Source organism: Danio rerio, chromosome 19 (assembly GCF_052040795.2).
Source record: "Danio rerio strain M-AB ecotype USA chromosome 19, GRCz13ab, whole genome shotgun sequence".
Classification (NCBI taxonomy): domain Eukaryota; kingdom Metazoa; phylum Chordata; class Actinopteri; order Cypriniformes; family Danionidae; genus Danio; species Danio rerio.
The window spans coordinates 25,367,392-25,382,899 of NC_141039.2; the positions used below are offsets into that span (position 1 = coordinate 25,367,392).

Here is a 15,508-nt window from a genome sequence, read left to right on the forward strand (position 1 = left end):
GGTTGAATTCTTAAATTGAAGGCTGAGTTTAAAATTTCAAATATTGAAGACCAAAATCGTCTCAGTTTGTCACATGACCAGAACATATGGGTCAGGTCTGCCTTGCATGAGTTGCAACGATCGCATGTTTCATCTATATTGGGGTAGATTTTGGCCAGTTTGGTTTTGCTGTAGTGAATACGGTAAAGAATTTTCATCTGAATCAGATTAAGACGTGCACATGATGAAGTCTTGTTTATAATTTTAACTGCTTTATCCCAAGTTTCTTCAGAAATGTTAATTCCTAGTTCTTCTATCCATTCCATTTTAATCTTCTCTAATGTTGTGTTATGGAATGTCATAATAAGGTTATACATTTTGGAAATGAGACCTTTGGGGTGTACAGGGGTCTTTAAAATTAGATCCAGTCCAGATTCAGCAGGCATTTGAGGGAATACAGAGCACTGGGTCTGAACAAAGTGGCGAACCTGGAGGTATCGAAAAAAGTCTGATTTTTGAAGATTAAATTTTTTACTCATGTCATTGAAATTGGCAAAAATATTATCAATGAAAAAATCTCTACATGTAAGTATGCCCAGGTCCTGCCATTTCTTAAAAGTAGCATCTAGGTTGGCTGCTGGAAAAAGATGATTATTGCATATGGGGGTTTCTAAAGAAAAGTCTTGGAATTGAAGTGCTTGTCTAAATTGATTATATATTTTGAGGGTCGAAATTACCACTGGACTCGAAGAATATTGTGATGGTGAGAAAGGTGTCTTCATTGTAATAAGTGCTGGTAGGGAAGTTGATTTGCAAGACTTAGCTTCTGCTTTACACCATTCTGTATGTGGGAACTTTAACCAATAGATTATTTTCTGTAAATTTGCTGCCCAATAGTAGTTTAACAGATTTGGAAGAGCCAGTCCTCCATCTCCTTTAGGTCTTTCGAGAAAGTCTCTGCGTATTCTTGGCTTTTTGCCACCCCATATAAAGGAAGACAGTAGTCTATTGGTCGACTGAAAAAAAGATTTTGGCAAGAAAATTGGGAGGCTTTGAAATAAGTACAATAATCTGGGTAGTACATTCATTTTAACACAATTGACTTTACCTGCTAAAGACAAATAAATAACATTCCATCTTTGGAAATCTAATTCTAGTTTTTTAAGTATAGGACTATAATTTGCTTTGAATAAATCTGTGTATGAACGGGTAATATTAATTCCTAAGTATTTAAATCCCGATTTGGAGAAACAGAAGGGTAAGTCAGTATCTGCAATTTTAACTGCCATATTATTTATAGGGAAGCATATACTTTTAGAGAAGTTTAATTTATAACCTGAAAAATTGCCGAATTCTTTTAATATTTTATCAATTTCAGAGATGCATGATAGTGGGTCAGTTATATATAATAACAGATCATCAGCATACAAAGAGACTTTATACTCTACACCCATTCTTTTAATACCCCTGATGGATTGTGATGATTTGAGTATTGTTGACAATGGTTCTATAGCCAAAATAAATAGCAAAGGGCTAAGGGGGCATCCTTGTCGTGTTCCTCTAGACAAGGAGAAATATTGAGACACTATTTTATTAGTGAGTACGGCTGCTTTTGGTTGATGATAAAGCAAGCGCATCCAAGAAATAAATTTTGAGCCGAATTCGAATTTGTGCATTACAGCAAATAAGTATTTCCACTCGACTCTGTCGAATGCCTTCTCTGCATCTAGAGAGATAATCACTTCAGAACTATCCTCTGATGCAGGAGAGTGCACAACATTGAGGAGGTTTCTGATGTTAATGAATGAGTGGCGTCCCTTTATAAAGCCTGTCTGGTTTTGTTAAATTATTTCTGGTATTATGTTCTCTATTCTTGAGGCTAACAATTTAGATAGAATTTTGACGTCAACATTTAGTAAGGAAATGGGTCTATAAGAGCTACAGTAAAGGGCATCTTTATCTGGTTTCAGGAGAACTGTAATATGGGCCTGTGTAAGGGTTGGAGGTAATTTGGTTTGTTCAAACGAGTGGTTAAACATATTTAACAGTAAAGGGCATATTTGTGAGGAAAATTTTTTGTAAAACTCAATGGGAAATCCATCTGGTCCAGGGGTTTTACTACTCTGCATAGCTTTAATTGAATTTTCCACTTCTTGAAGTTGTAAAGGTTCATCCATGTTCTTTCTTTGATCCATTTTAACAGTGGGTAGATTAATATTAGATAAAAATGTTGACATGGGACTGTCTTCTTGTGGGAATTCTGAGGTGTACAGGTCAGAGTAATATTTATAAAAAATATTATTTATTTCTTGTGGGTCTACTGTAATGTCTTGTTTTGTATTCTTAATCTTTGGGATGAGCCGAGATGCCGATTTACTTTTTAATTGTTGGGCGAGAAGACGGCCTGCTTTATCGCCGTGTTCATAAAATCTAGCACGTGCAAAAAATAAGTTACGTTCTGTTTTTTCAGTTGATAATAATTCATATTTTGTCTTTAAACTAAGTTTTTCTCTATACAGTTCGGGTGTTGGGGTATCAGCATACTGGCGGTCGATTTTCTGTATTGATTCAATAAGTTTCTCCTCAGTTTGTTTCCTCTCCTTATTACGCGAGGTTGAGTATGATATTATTTCTCCCCTTATTACCGCCTTAAACGTTTCCCATAATAGTGACGGTGATATCGAGTCTGATTTATTATTTATTAAAAAATTGTCAATTGCACGAGATATGAATTTGCAAAAGTTTGAGTCTGAGAGTAAGGTTGTGTTTAGCTTCCATACTGGTCTTGTTGTATAGTTATATGAAAAACAAATATCAAAAATTACAGGGGCATGATCGGATTCAATAATAGTTGAGTATTCTATGTTTTTTATTGCCGGGATAAGTCTTTTATCAGCAAAAAATAATCTATCCACGAATACGTCTGGTGAACATGTGAAAAACATGAGAATACCTTTTTATCTGGAAATAAAAACCTCCATGGATCTATGCAGCCAATCTGATTCATATATCCGGCAAATATTTGAGACATTTTTAAAAGAGGTACAATTTTAGGGTTGGAACGGTCCATAGTTGTATCCATTACACAATTCAGATCTCCACCAAGTATGAGATGGAAAGAGTTTAAATCTGGTAACAAGGAAAAAAGTTTTTTCACAAAGTTAACGTCATCCCAGTTGGGTGCGTAGACACTGACCAAGACAACTGGTACCTCAAAAAGGTGCCCGGATACAATAATATATCGTCCTTGAGGGTCTGAAATAGTTTCAGATGCAATGAATTGTATTTTTTTGTGGATTATGATTGCAGCTCCCCTTGTTCTGTGATTAAAGCTGGAGTGATAAATCTGACCAACCCAATTTTTCCTAAGTCGATTATGGTCTTCAATACGCAAGTGAGTTTCCTGTAGACAGGCTATTTCTGTTTTTAATTTTTTAATATGTGTAAATATGCGAGTTCTTTTCACTGGTCCGTTTAACCCTCTAACATTCCAGCTAACAAAGCGTACTGCTGAACTTTTTGTGTTTTCTTTATCGCCTGTGTTTGCCATTTTTATTCAACAGCTATGTACCCAAACTTTGTATATTGGGTGTGGGTTGGGGAGTTGGGGAGAAAAAAAAAAAAAAAACTTATAATAAAAATAACGAGATAACGTGGTTGAACCTTGGTAAACAACAAAAACTATAATACAATCTAGATTTGCCCTTTGAACAATGACAAACCGCAGTTCACAAACTTCTCTCTGCTCCCGATATTCCAAGTCTATGTGCTTCTATTCTCCTCAAAGCTCCCAAAGTAATATAAGTTAGGCATAAAGTGACCAATCAAACTTACAAATAAATGTGTTTAAGTACTGTTAATAAATACAGTGCTGCATAATAAAAATAAATAAAAATAAAGTATCTGCAGATCTTAAATAATAATAAGACAGTTTCCCTTAATAATAAAGTTAGATAAAACATATCTCAACTTACTGCGGAATTGTTCAACGCGGATATCTATTTATATTAAACAATCTGCATAGCAGCCCAGTTAAATATATTATGTATCTTACAAGTTCAGTGTCTGAAAGTCAACGTGATCCTTCATCAGTTCACAGTGTTTGTGAAGTCAAGAGTTATTATGTGTAGCAATCCGCTGGTCGAAAAATTGCTGCGCTTTCTCTGGCGTATCGAAAAGGAATGTTTGTTCTTCATAATGAACTCGTAGCCGTGCAGGATGCAGTAACTGGAATCGTACCTTTTTTTGATACAGCAGTTGTTTGACATCTTTGAACATGGCACGCTTTCTGGCGAGATCGGCGGAGATGTCAGGATAAATCCTCAAAGTCGAGCCCTTGTATTTTACCTCATTCTGCCTGGCCCATCTTAATGCTTTTTCTTTCTCTTGAAATCTGTGAAAACACACGACAAGTGGTCGAGGAGGTCGGCCATCCTGTGGTTTTGGACCGAGCGAACGGTGTGCTCGTTCCAATTCTGGAGGTTTTTCGAAGACTTCTTCACCCATGATTTCCATTAGCATCTCGGACACAAATTTAACAGTCGGCTGACCTTTCTCGCTGTTCTCCGGGATATTTAAAATCCTGAGATTTGCTCTCGGCGACCGGTTTTCCAAGTCGTCCACTCGATCCAATAGTGTCGTGTTTTGCTCTTTCAGGGCTTTAATAGTTTTTTCGGCCGCAGCCAGCGCTGAAAAGTTTTCGCTCGCGAGTGTCTCTGTGGCGCTTAAGCGAGACTGGAAACTCGCCATCGTTTCCGTCAAGGCATTGACCGATGTCTGAAGAGACACTATTGATTCTTGAATCAGAGCTGAGATGTCTTCTTTTATCGAGGTTCGTTGCTTTGTTAGTTCTGCTACGAGTTGGCTCATTGTTATGCCGTTATCGTCTTCTTGGGTTTCTTCGGATTTGGCCGCGGTAGCCATCGTGGCTAATTTGCTAGCCACGCTGGTTCTCGTCGTTGGCGGGGCATTTGCGGCTGATTTATTCTTGCTCATCATGTAGTCTCGACACGTTCGTGTTAAGCACCGTTTTAACACTTAAAAAAACGTTTTAGATTATTTAAATGCCACTATTTAAAGTTATATTATCAGAAATGATCGGGAGCTCTGTTGATAGGCGTCGTCTTCTCACATTGCCAAACCGGAAGTCCCATAAATAGGGTATTTTTTATTGTGATAATTGATTTACAGTAAATTTTTCAACAGGAAACTGTGAACAGTGTATATTTATTACAATACACTAAATCTGGTCAAAAAATGCTATTTTTAATACCTGACTGTCCTCAAATGCTAATATCTTATTTTGAAGCACAACAGCTTTATAGGACAATGATTTACAATCACAAAAACAACTGTAAAGTGTTCATACAAGTAAAAATATATTACACACTTTACATATATGGTCAAAATAGCTATCTTTTTATCAAGCCCTACACTGTAAACAGTCAACTTTATCAAATTAAATGAGTGTAATTAACTCAAAATTTACTGAAAGTTAATTCGACTCATTTGAAAAGAGTTTTGAACTCAGTGTTGAAGGTAATGAGCTAATTAAATACCTCATTATTTCAACTTAAAACTAATTTCACAGTTCTCATATGGATTAGTTTTTTTAACTCAAATGGTTTGTAGCAATCAGTTTCCTCAAACAGTTTGAGTTGCCTTAACTTATAGAGTTTTACAGTACTCTCTTGGTTTGAGTTCTCTTCATTTATTGGGTTTTACTGTGATGGAACTCAATGATATATAGCAGATCTACATTCAGTCATTTAGAACTGGCTCGAGAGCTTATAGAGTACCACTCACGATAACAGAGAGCCAATTGACTTGACTATTTTGACCAATATTTTGGCCGCCTATTTTCAAGGAACCCTCTACAAAATTTTGTAAATTATTGAATTACTTTACAATGGGGCTTTACAGAATTTGCAACAGGAAACCTTGCTAATTGCCTTACGAGACTCTTGTTCATGACTCCTGGGTCATGTGCTCGTCATATAGGACATCCTGCCAGATTTAAACTTTTGTTAAGATTGAAAGGATCTATGGAGTTAATGTTAATGAATTAAAGACAATCTTGTATTAAAACTAAAGCAGATGTATCTTTGAATAATATGAAATAGTTTTCCCTAATATACTGTGTTTATTCTAACCAAGCAGGTTAATCAATGTGTTGTTTTAATCCTTATAGCAGATAAAACCTTCTGTACATGTCAATCTGGATTTGAACTTTGCTTTCTCTTTCGTTTCTGACAGCGTTTTCTATCTTTTCTTTCTGACAACTTTCAGATTTGTCTCCAATTAGTAGCCTCACTTGTTTACTGCCACCTGCCCTTCGTTCCTGCTGATTGCTGGTTCTATATCTGAGGGTGTTTCGCTTCCCCTCTAGCCAGAGTGTTGGGTTCCATGCAGCTTTCTAGTTTGTCTGTTGCTTGTTTAATCTCTGTGTTCTCTGTCCAGTTCTCTGGAACCTTTTTGGATTTGGGCTGGCCTGCTGGAGAATTGATGCTCTGCCTTGCCAATGCCCTTTTCCTGTATTACCAGGCCTGGACCAAAGACTTGCTTCATTTTTTTTGACTGAAACGTAGCCCACTCCTGATTTTCTTTATCATGTAGTGCTACTAATTTTTGGTGGATTTTATTCTATGTTGTGACTTGCCTGTGGTCCATTCTTCAGTTTATTTTTACTTTAATCCCAGATCTGTTCTGAATCTCAGCAAGTCACTGAGTCTTTTTCTATTTGCTTAATTAAAAACCTATTGAATTGAACTCTGCTTTTGGGTGCTTTTTACAGACACCCTTGACAGTATGTGTTTAAAATGTATAATGTCTGGCACAAAACAACAGCTCCAAAAAATTGCAATCCTATGGTGTAAATGGAAAAAAAAACTAGTTGTACAAACATTGTTCATCTTGTAACATTTGATGTAAGATAAGCTGTGGACACACTAGAGTTTGCGTTTGTGCGAAATTTTGTCGTACGACGCTGTGAAAAAGGGTGGGATTAAACAAGATTATTAGACATTAAAGCAAGCGAATGCTCCTTGTTTTAAATTTCTGTCCAGAGAGGTCATGTTTTGATACTCGATTGGTCTCATGCAGTCAAGTGATGCGATTTCTCAAGTCAGAGTTCACCAAGCTTGAACTTTGCTCTGCAGCAACATCGGAAACTTGAAGCATAACCTTGCGTTTCCGGTTTGACGCGTTCGCGTGCGTATGAATGGAAGTCTATTGGAGGAAAAGTTTAGTGGAACCGCAGCTTTAGTTACAAACCTACAAAAGGTTTCACCACATAAAATTAACAAGCTGTCTGTTAGTGATTGACCCTTGGTACGCCGGTACAGGGTGTGGCCCCGCCTTCCATGGTAAGCATTCATTGGAAGACAGTGCCATAGGGATGCATCAAACCAGGCCACTTAAAAACGCCCTGCAGCAGTAAAACATTGCTTTTGTGCATTAGCTTGCTTGCACTAGCTGTGGTCGCTGCTGCCTTTTGCCCTGCCCGGACAATGGGCTGCCAGATGATTGGGACACCACAAACTCAATCCCACCGTGAGTAAATCCCAAAGATGTCACCGAAGCTTGTCACCAGCCAATCAGGAGCAGCGTGCTTCCCCAAGACCAGCACGGTAAGGGAAACGTAAGTCCTCAGCAAAAGCAGAAGCAGGGCCGCTGCTGGCCAAAAAGGTGCCCTATGTAAAATTTTACTGCAGTGCCCCCACAGAGGACCAAAAACACACAAACATATGTAGTAATAAACATGTTTCTTTATTTATATACATATAAACACTCAAAATTATACTTAAACATTCAATTATTTGCAATTTAAAACAATAGTTTACAAAAAACAAACATTGACATGTCTTCTGCAGAAGCATACTTAAATTCAAACATTTACAAAAGGTAAGGAATAAAACCCTATCTAAAACCCTCTCTGTACTTGAAAAGATGGACAGTTTTTAGTGCTGCATCCTGTGTCTGTATCTGCACAGCTGTTAGTGCCTTTGGAGCAGTGCTGGATGCCACCTCATCTTCTTTTGTGACAAATTTCAGCATTGAACCTCCATGTAAAATTCATTCATTCCTTTTCTTTTCGGCTTAGTCTCTTTATTAATCTGGGGTCGCCACAGCGGAATAACCTGCCAACTTATCCAGCATATGTTTTTACACAGTGGATGCCCTTCCAGCCTCTCCATGTATACAGAAGAAATTAGTAATTTAAAGAAAACTCATGGCATGCTATTAAAGCAATGGGTTAGCCGAACACTCTTCAAAATGTGTCTAAACTACAACCAAAATGTAGATTTAACTTGCACTATAATCTATGGTGACAAAAACTGACCCTTACTGTCAGTATAAATCAAATACATTTGCAGTTTTTAAGAATGGTCTGTGGTGCATGTCAAGGCGGCAGTCTTGGTGGACACCTGAAGTAAGGGATGAAGGAGTCCAACAGGGCCTCGTTGGCTTGTAGGTCGCCCGAGGCAGCTGACAGGTACCGGCAGGCCAAGTGTGCTGCAGCATGGGTAGTTGTGGAAGAAAACTCCTTGATGTATCGCTCTAAAGAGCGGTTACCTTGTTTTACTGCACAATACGATCATCTGCTGGATCCATCGGGAGTTCGTCGTTCTGTCACGTTTGGCAGATAAAAACAGGAACAAAAAGGGTGTAGGATCCAAGTGCAGTTTTAATGATCTATTGTGCAGTGACAGAGAACCAAAAAATAAAAAAATCAAAGGAATAAAATATCAAATAAACAAACAAACAAGGAACTAAAACAGATTAAACTAGTGTGTGTGTGTGTGTGTGTGTGTGTGTGTGTGTGTGTGTGTGTGTGTGTGTGTGTGTGTGTGTGTGTGTGTGTGTGTGTGTATATATATATATATATATATATATATATATATATATATATATATATATATATATATATATATGTGTGTGTGTGTGTGTGTGTGTGTGTGTGTGTACAAAGTTTATATGTATGGTGTGTATTTGTATGCAGTGTATCATGAGTGCATATGTATGGAGTGTCATGCATATAGAGTGCATCATATTTGTGTCATGGTTGCAGGTGCATGCGCTCTTTCTGTCTTGTTTGTTATTGTCACGTGAGGTTGTTGTGCCTTTCACATGTCAGGTTGTGTTTGTATGGTTATCATATGGACTTGGATCAGCTGTTCTAATTAGCAGTCGCAACTGTGCATACTCAGCACTTCTATATTAAGAGCTGGATCCAGCTCCTTATTGTCAGTTCATTACTTGTGTGTGTTCATGTTGTCTCTGTGTTTTGCCAGAATCCTTGTCAGTTTGTCTGAACTTTCTGATCTGATCTGTGCTGTGTCTGCATTTCCCTTGTTCTGGTTCTAGTTGCACCATTGATCTTCACCTTGTTATTTTGATTACTTATTAAATCACTTGCAGTTGAAATCACCAGACTTTGTCCATTGATTCATCTGATTGTGACAATGTGTGTATGCATAGAGTGGGGGTTATCAACTTCCAGTAGCTCAGGTGGAAACATGATTCACCTCACACGCCAGAGACTCAGGTTCTGTTGGGTTCTAGAGCCTGACAGGAGTGTATATGTATAGAGAGACTATATGTATTTGTATAGAATGGATCATCTGTGTATACGTATGGAGTGTACCATGTGTGTATTTGTATGGAGTGTATCGTGTGTATGTATGGAGTGAATCGTGTGCATATGTATAGAGTGTTTCATGTGCATATAAATGGAGTGTATCGTGTGTATGTATGGAGTGTATGGAATGTATCATGTGTATGGAGCGTATCATCTGTGTATATTTATGAAGTGTGCTCATTTATGGAGTGTATCATGAGTGCAAATGTATGGAGTGTATTTGTATAGAATGTATCATGTTCAACTCCCAGTAACTTCAAGTTCAAGTCGTCAGAGACCCGAGATCTATCCCAGATGCTGGCAGGAGTGTATCATGTGTGTAAACGTATGAAGTGTATGTATGTATGTATATGTATGGAGTATCATGTGTGCATGTGTATGGACTGTATATGTATGGAGTGTATCATATGTGTATATGTACAGAGTGTTTCATGTGTGTATTTGTATGGAGTTTATCATGTGTGTGTATATGTATGGAATATACACAGATGATGTGTATTTGTATATTTGTATGGAGTGTATAATGTGTGCATTTATATGGAATGTATCATGTGTATGTATGAAAAGTGTTTGGCTTATCATGTGTGCTTATGTATGGAAAGTATCATGAGTGTATGGAGGGTATCAAGTGTGCTAATATATGGAGTGTATTATGTATGCATATGTACAGAATGTATGGAGTGTATCATGTGTGATAATATATGGAGTGTATCATGTATGCATATGTACAGATTGTATGGAGTGTATCATGTGTGTATGTATAGAGTGTAGGGAATGTATTGTGTATGGAGCGTATCATCTGTGTATATTTATGAAGTGTGCTCATTTATGGATTGTATCATGAGTGCAAAATGTATAGAGTGTATCGTGTGTGCATTTGTATGGAGTGTCTCATGTGCTTATATGTATAGAATGTAATATGTGTATCGTGTGTATATGTATAGAGTGTATCATGTGTGCAAATGTATGGAATGTGTGGAGTGTGTGGTTTCTATTCACAGCAGTGGATTTGAAAGTGTCCTAGTTGAATGTCGTAAGATTGTTGGACACTTTAAGCACAGTCCATACAACACTCATGGACTGATGCAGCAGCAAGTGGGATGAGGACAGAAACAAGAATCTCTTTTTCAGGACGTTACAACAAGATGGAATTCTACCCTGGAGATGGTTAAGCGAATTCAGCTAAACAAATCTTCACTGACCACTACCCTGGCTCAGCAAAGGAGCAATGTTGCCATGTTCACTGCACAGGAGCTCTCCAAACTGCAAAAGCTGGAGGAACTACTTGAAACCTGCAGGTAGGTTAATATTATTTTCTCTGTCTCTTGTCTTGTTACACTATCCCCCAATCTCTCTCTCTCTCTCTCTCTCTCTCTCTCTCTCTCTCTCTCTCTCTGTATGTGTGTGTGTGTGTGTGTGTGTGTGTGTGTGTGTGTGTGTGTGTGTGTGTGTGTGTGTGTATGCGAGCGCTATCCACTATCAACGCGTGCGTTGTGTGCGAGCATGCTGTCCGCTGCCAACTCGTGCGTTTGTGTGTGAGTGTGTGTGTGCGTGTCCGCTTTCAAGGCATGCGGCATAAAATAAAAATAAGTTAAGATAAGATTAGTGTAAAACAATATTAAAAAAGCCTTAGAGGAAATAAATTTGGTGTTGAACAATGTCATGTAAATGAAATACAATAATATATTATGATAGAGCAACATAATATGCAACTGAGTTCTAGATATATCTCTCCCAAGTGTGTGTAAGTGAGTATGAGTGAGTGTGAGAGTGCAGTGTGTGTGTAAGTGCACATGTTACATACTGGCACAAAATAAGTTTGTTTGCAATTGATACCAACATCTAGAGCTGCGCAATTCTGGCTAAAATGAGAATCACGATTTTTTTTGCCTGAAATAAAGATCACGTTTTTTTCAGGATATTTTAGATGTAAAATAAAGGTTAATATGAGAGGGCTATTATTATTGATATTCTCAAACAGCAATAGGCTTTGTGTGTCTGTACTGTTGGTTAAGATGCTAAATTTTGTATAGTCTTGAAATGGTGGATTTGAACAGACTTTAGATTTGTCCTGGTCATTAATGCTGATGATAATTCTGATGTTTAATTATTGTGTTTGAGACATATGCTTACAATCAGTCATTTTCTGCACGTGATTTTCATGAATATAGAAGACTGGGTGGGTATTGTTGCATTTCGGCGGGTTTTGGATACTTTTTGGGCTGTAATTAGTCAGCTATCTGGCAACACTGTGTGCACTTTCACTTTTAGTTTCATTTTCACTGCTAAGAGCGGTTCACTCCTTGCGCGGCTCCCAAACGATCACTCTGCCACAAACTGAATTTTTTTTTACAACTTTATTACCTGTTATTCACAGCCTATGCAGCTTCTGTTTACTAAAGTAGACTTCATTCAGAGGCGCGCCTGCCCTCTCTGTGGTAACAGCTAACTGTCAGCTCACATCACGTGTGATTTTACAGTCACAAATACATTACATGAAGACAGAAATTACATTTTTGGGGCGAATTATATCTTATGAATACAGCATGTGACTCTTTCAACACCATTTGGAGGTGTCCATGTTGCTGAACAACGTATGTAAAACAATGTGAAGACTTGTGCGGCCACTATTGCTTCTCTCCTGTACTTGAAAATTAGATTGACTGAATTGTAGAAATGCTGGATTAAGATTGTCTAGGGGGTCGAATCGAGATCGCGATTTTTATACGATTAAGTGTGCAGCTCTACCAACATCTTGTGTTTTCTATTGCAGACACATAACTGAACTGCTAAGAGGAGAGCAGTTCATCTCCTGTTCAGTGGTATTGCCAGCTATGTGCCACTTGTTCAAAATTATGGAACGGACAGAGGATGATCCAGCCTATGTAGTTAAATTCAAAAAGGATTTTACCTCAGACCTATCTAAAAGGAAAGACAGCACTAATCTCACATGGCTGAAGATCGCTACTGTAATTGACCCAAGGTTTAAAGACCTGAAGTGTCTTTCCAAAGATGAAAGGAATGAGGTGTGGACTTCAGTAAGCAAGCTGTTAATGACAGAAACTCTTGGAAAACAAGAGTCTAAAGAGACAACAGACCAACAGACACCAAATAAGAGAAGAATCTCCGTCTTGTTATTTACTTCCGATTCAGAATCAGATGAAGTAGAAGAGTCCATAGAACAATGTCTGAACCGCTACAAAGCAGAGCCCAAAATGCAAATGGAGGGTTGTCCACTACAGTGGTGGTCAAAGAGAGAAGCAACGCATGCTAGGCTGGCACTAATACCACACAAGTATCTGTCAACTCCTGCTACCACTGTGCCCTGTGAGAGACTGTTCTTACTCTCAGGTCACATCATCCAAAAGAAAAGGGCCACATTGTCCCCAGATTATGTCAACAGACTGTCTCAGCAACTGACTGAAAGTAAAGGAGGACTAAGCAAATTATTTTCTACTCATAATCTACTAATAATAGTTTTTCCAGTGCCAATATTTTGGATTTTTTGCAGTCCTCCTAAAATCCAGCATGGAAATCTTTTTTTGTTTGTTTGTTTTTATTGGCATTTATTGTTTTAAAATTCAAACGGGACTTACATGCCTTTTAAGCCAACAGTTAAGTTTGACAATATTTAAGTTTTTTTTTGTTATGTAGTTTAAATGAGGAAATCTGTTACAAATTAAACAAAAAAAATGTATTTCGAATTTAATTAGTTTCTTTGTCTTGAGTTTACATCAATTTACATTTTACATTTGAATATACAGAATTACAAATGTCAGTATTTTAATCATGATTAATCTCGATTAATTACAAAAAATGTGCAATTTATTAGTTAATTCTTTTTAATCGATTGACAGCACTTGTGTATATGTACAGTGTACCAAGTTTGTATACGTATAGATTGTATCTTGTGCGTATGTGTATGGAGTGTATCATCTTTGTATATGCATGGAGTGAATCATGTGTGTATTTGTATGGTGTATTTGACTCACCTTTAACACCAGAGACCGGGGTTCTATCCCAGACCCTGACATGTATGAAGTGTCATCTGTGTGTATTTGTATGGAGTGTATCATGTCTGTGTATATGTATAAAGTGTATCATGTCTATGGAGCGTATCTTGTGTGAAAGCATATGCATGGAGTGTATCAGTTGTGCATGCATATGTATAGAGTGTAATGTGTGTATAAGTATGGAGTGTATCATGTGTGCATATATATGGGCTGTATTATGTGTGTATATGTATAGTGTGTGTATGTATAGACTGTATCATGTGTATACTTGTATACTTGTATGGAGTGTATCCTGTGTACATATCTATGAGGAGTATCATGAGTGCACATGTATAAAGTGTATTATTTATATGGAGTTTGTCATCTTTGTTTATGTATGGAGTGTATTATGTGTGCATATGAATGGAGTGTGCATATAAATAGAGTTTACCATGTGTGTGAATGTATAAAGTGTTTGGGGTTATCAACTCCCAATAGCTCAGTGACTCACCTTTCACGCCAGAGACCCGGGATCTATCCCAGACCCTGACATTTACGTACTGAGTGTATCATGTGTGCATATGTATAGAGTGTGTGGAGTGTATCATCTGAGTATATTTGTATGGAGTGTATCATGTGTGTGTATTTATAGAATGTAATATGTGTATCATGAATATGGAGTGCATCTTGTGTATCATATGTATAAAGTTTATCATGTGTGCATGCATAAGCATGGATCGTATCAGGTGTGCATGCATATGCATGGAGTGTACCTTGTGTCCATCTGTATGGAGTGTATCATTTGTCCATATGTATATAGTGTATATTGTGTACCGTGTGTGTGTGTGTGTGTGTCATGTGTGCATGAATATGCAAGGAGTGTCTCATGTTTGCATATGCACAGAGTGTATCATGTGTGAATTTGTATGGAGTGTATCGTGTGTGTGTATGTATAGAATGAATTATGTGTGTGTATATGTATAGATTGTATCATGTGTGATTTTTTTAGAGTCTATCATGTGTATGCAGTGTATCACCTATATGTATAGAATGTATCGTGTGCATATGTACAGAGTTTGTCGTCTGCGTATGTATGGAGTGTATCATGTGTGTGTATGTTAAAAGTGTTTGGGGTTATCAACTCCCAGTAGCTCAGTGGTTAAGTGACTCTCTCACGCCAGAGACGTGGGTTCTATACAGACCCTGACATGTGTGTATGAAGTGTATCAATTGTGCATAAGTATGGAGTGTGTGTATGTATGGAGTGTATCATGCGATACACATATGTATAGAGTGTTTCATGTATGCATACACTGTATGTATGGAGTGTATCATGTGTACATTTGTATAAAGTTTATCGTGTGTATATGTCGAGTGTACTAAGTTTGTATACGTATGCAGTGTAATATATGCATATGTGTATAGAGTGTATCATCTGTGTGTATTTGTATGGAGTGTATCATGTGTGTATTTGTATGAAGTGTATCATGTGTGTATATGTATAGAATGTAACGTGTGTATATGTATGGAGTGTATCATGTGTGTAAATGCATAGGTGTATGTGCATAAATGTGTATTATGTATGGAGTGATTGGGGTTATCGAAGTTTATTTATAAACTAATTTCGAGAGGATCACTAGATTATGATTGAACATGGCTGGTTCTGCATTAGCTACGTATGATCACCAATCAGGCCAGTCCTAACCCACTATAAAAAGCCAGGGTTTTTCACTACAGCCATCTTCGATTTGAAGAACACACTGCTCCGAATCAGTTGCTACTGCTACAACAACAACAACAACAACAACAACAACAACAACAACAACAACTACTACTACTACTACTACTACTACTACTACTACTATAAAAACAACAATAACTACATCTCAAACTATAA

The 15,508-nt window shown here is 37.5% G+C and overlaps 1 protein-coding gene across 1 annotated transcript; it reads left to right on the forward strand.

Moving 5' to 3' along the window:
- Positions 1-9,509: 9,509 nt before the first annotated feature.
- Positions 9,510-15,192, forward strand: LOC147832557 (E3 SUMO-protein ligase ZBED1-like). The gene is made up of 2 exons (XM_087295745.1): positions 9,510-10,917; positions 12,393-15,192. Exons 1-2 carry the CDS (start codon positions 10,784-10,786, stop codon positions 13,195-13,197), a joined length of 939 nt encoding a protein of 312 aa, XP_087151871.1. The 5' UTR covers positions 9,510-10,783; the 3' UTR covers positions 13,198-15,192.
- Positions 15,193-15,508: the final 316 nt, after the last annotated feature.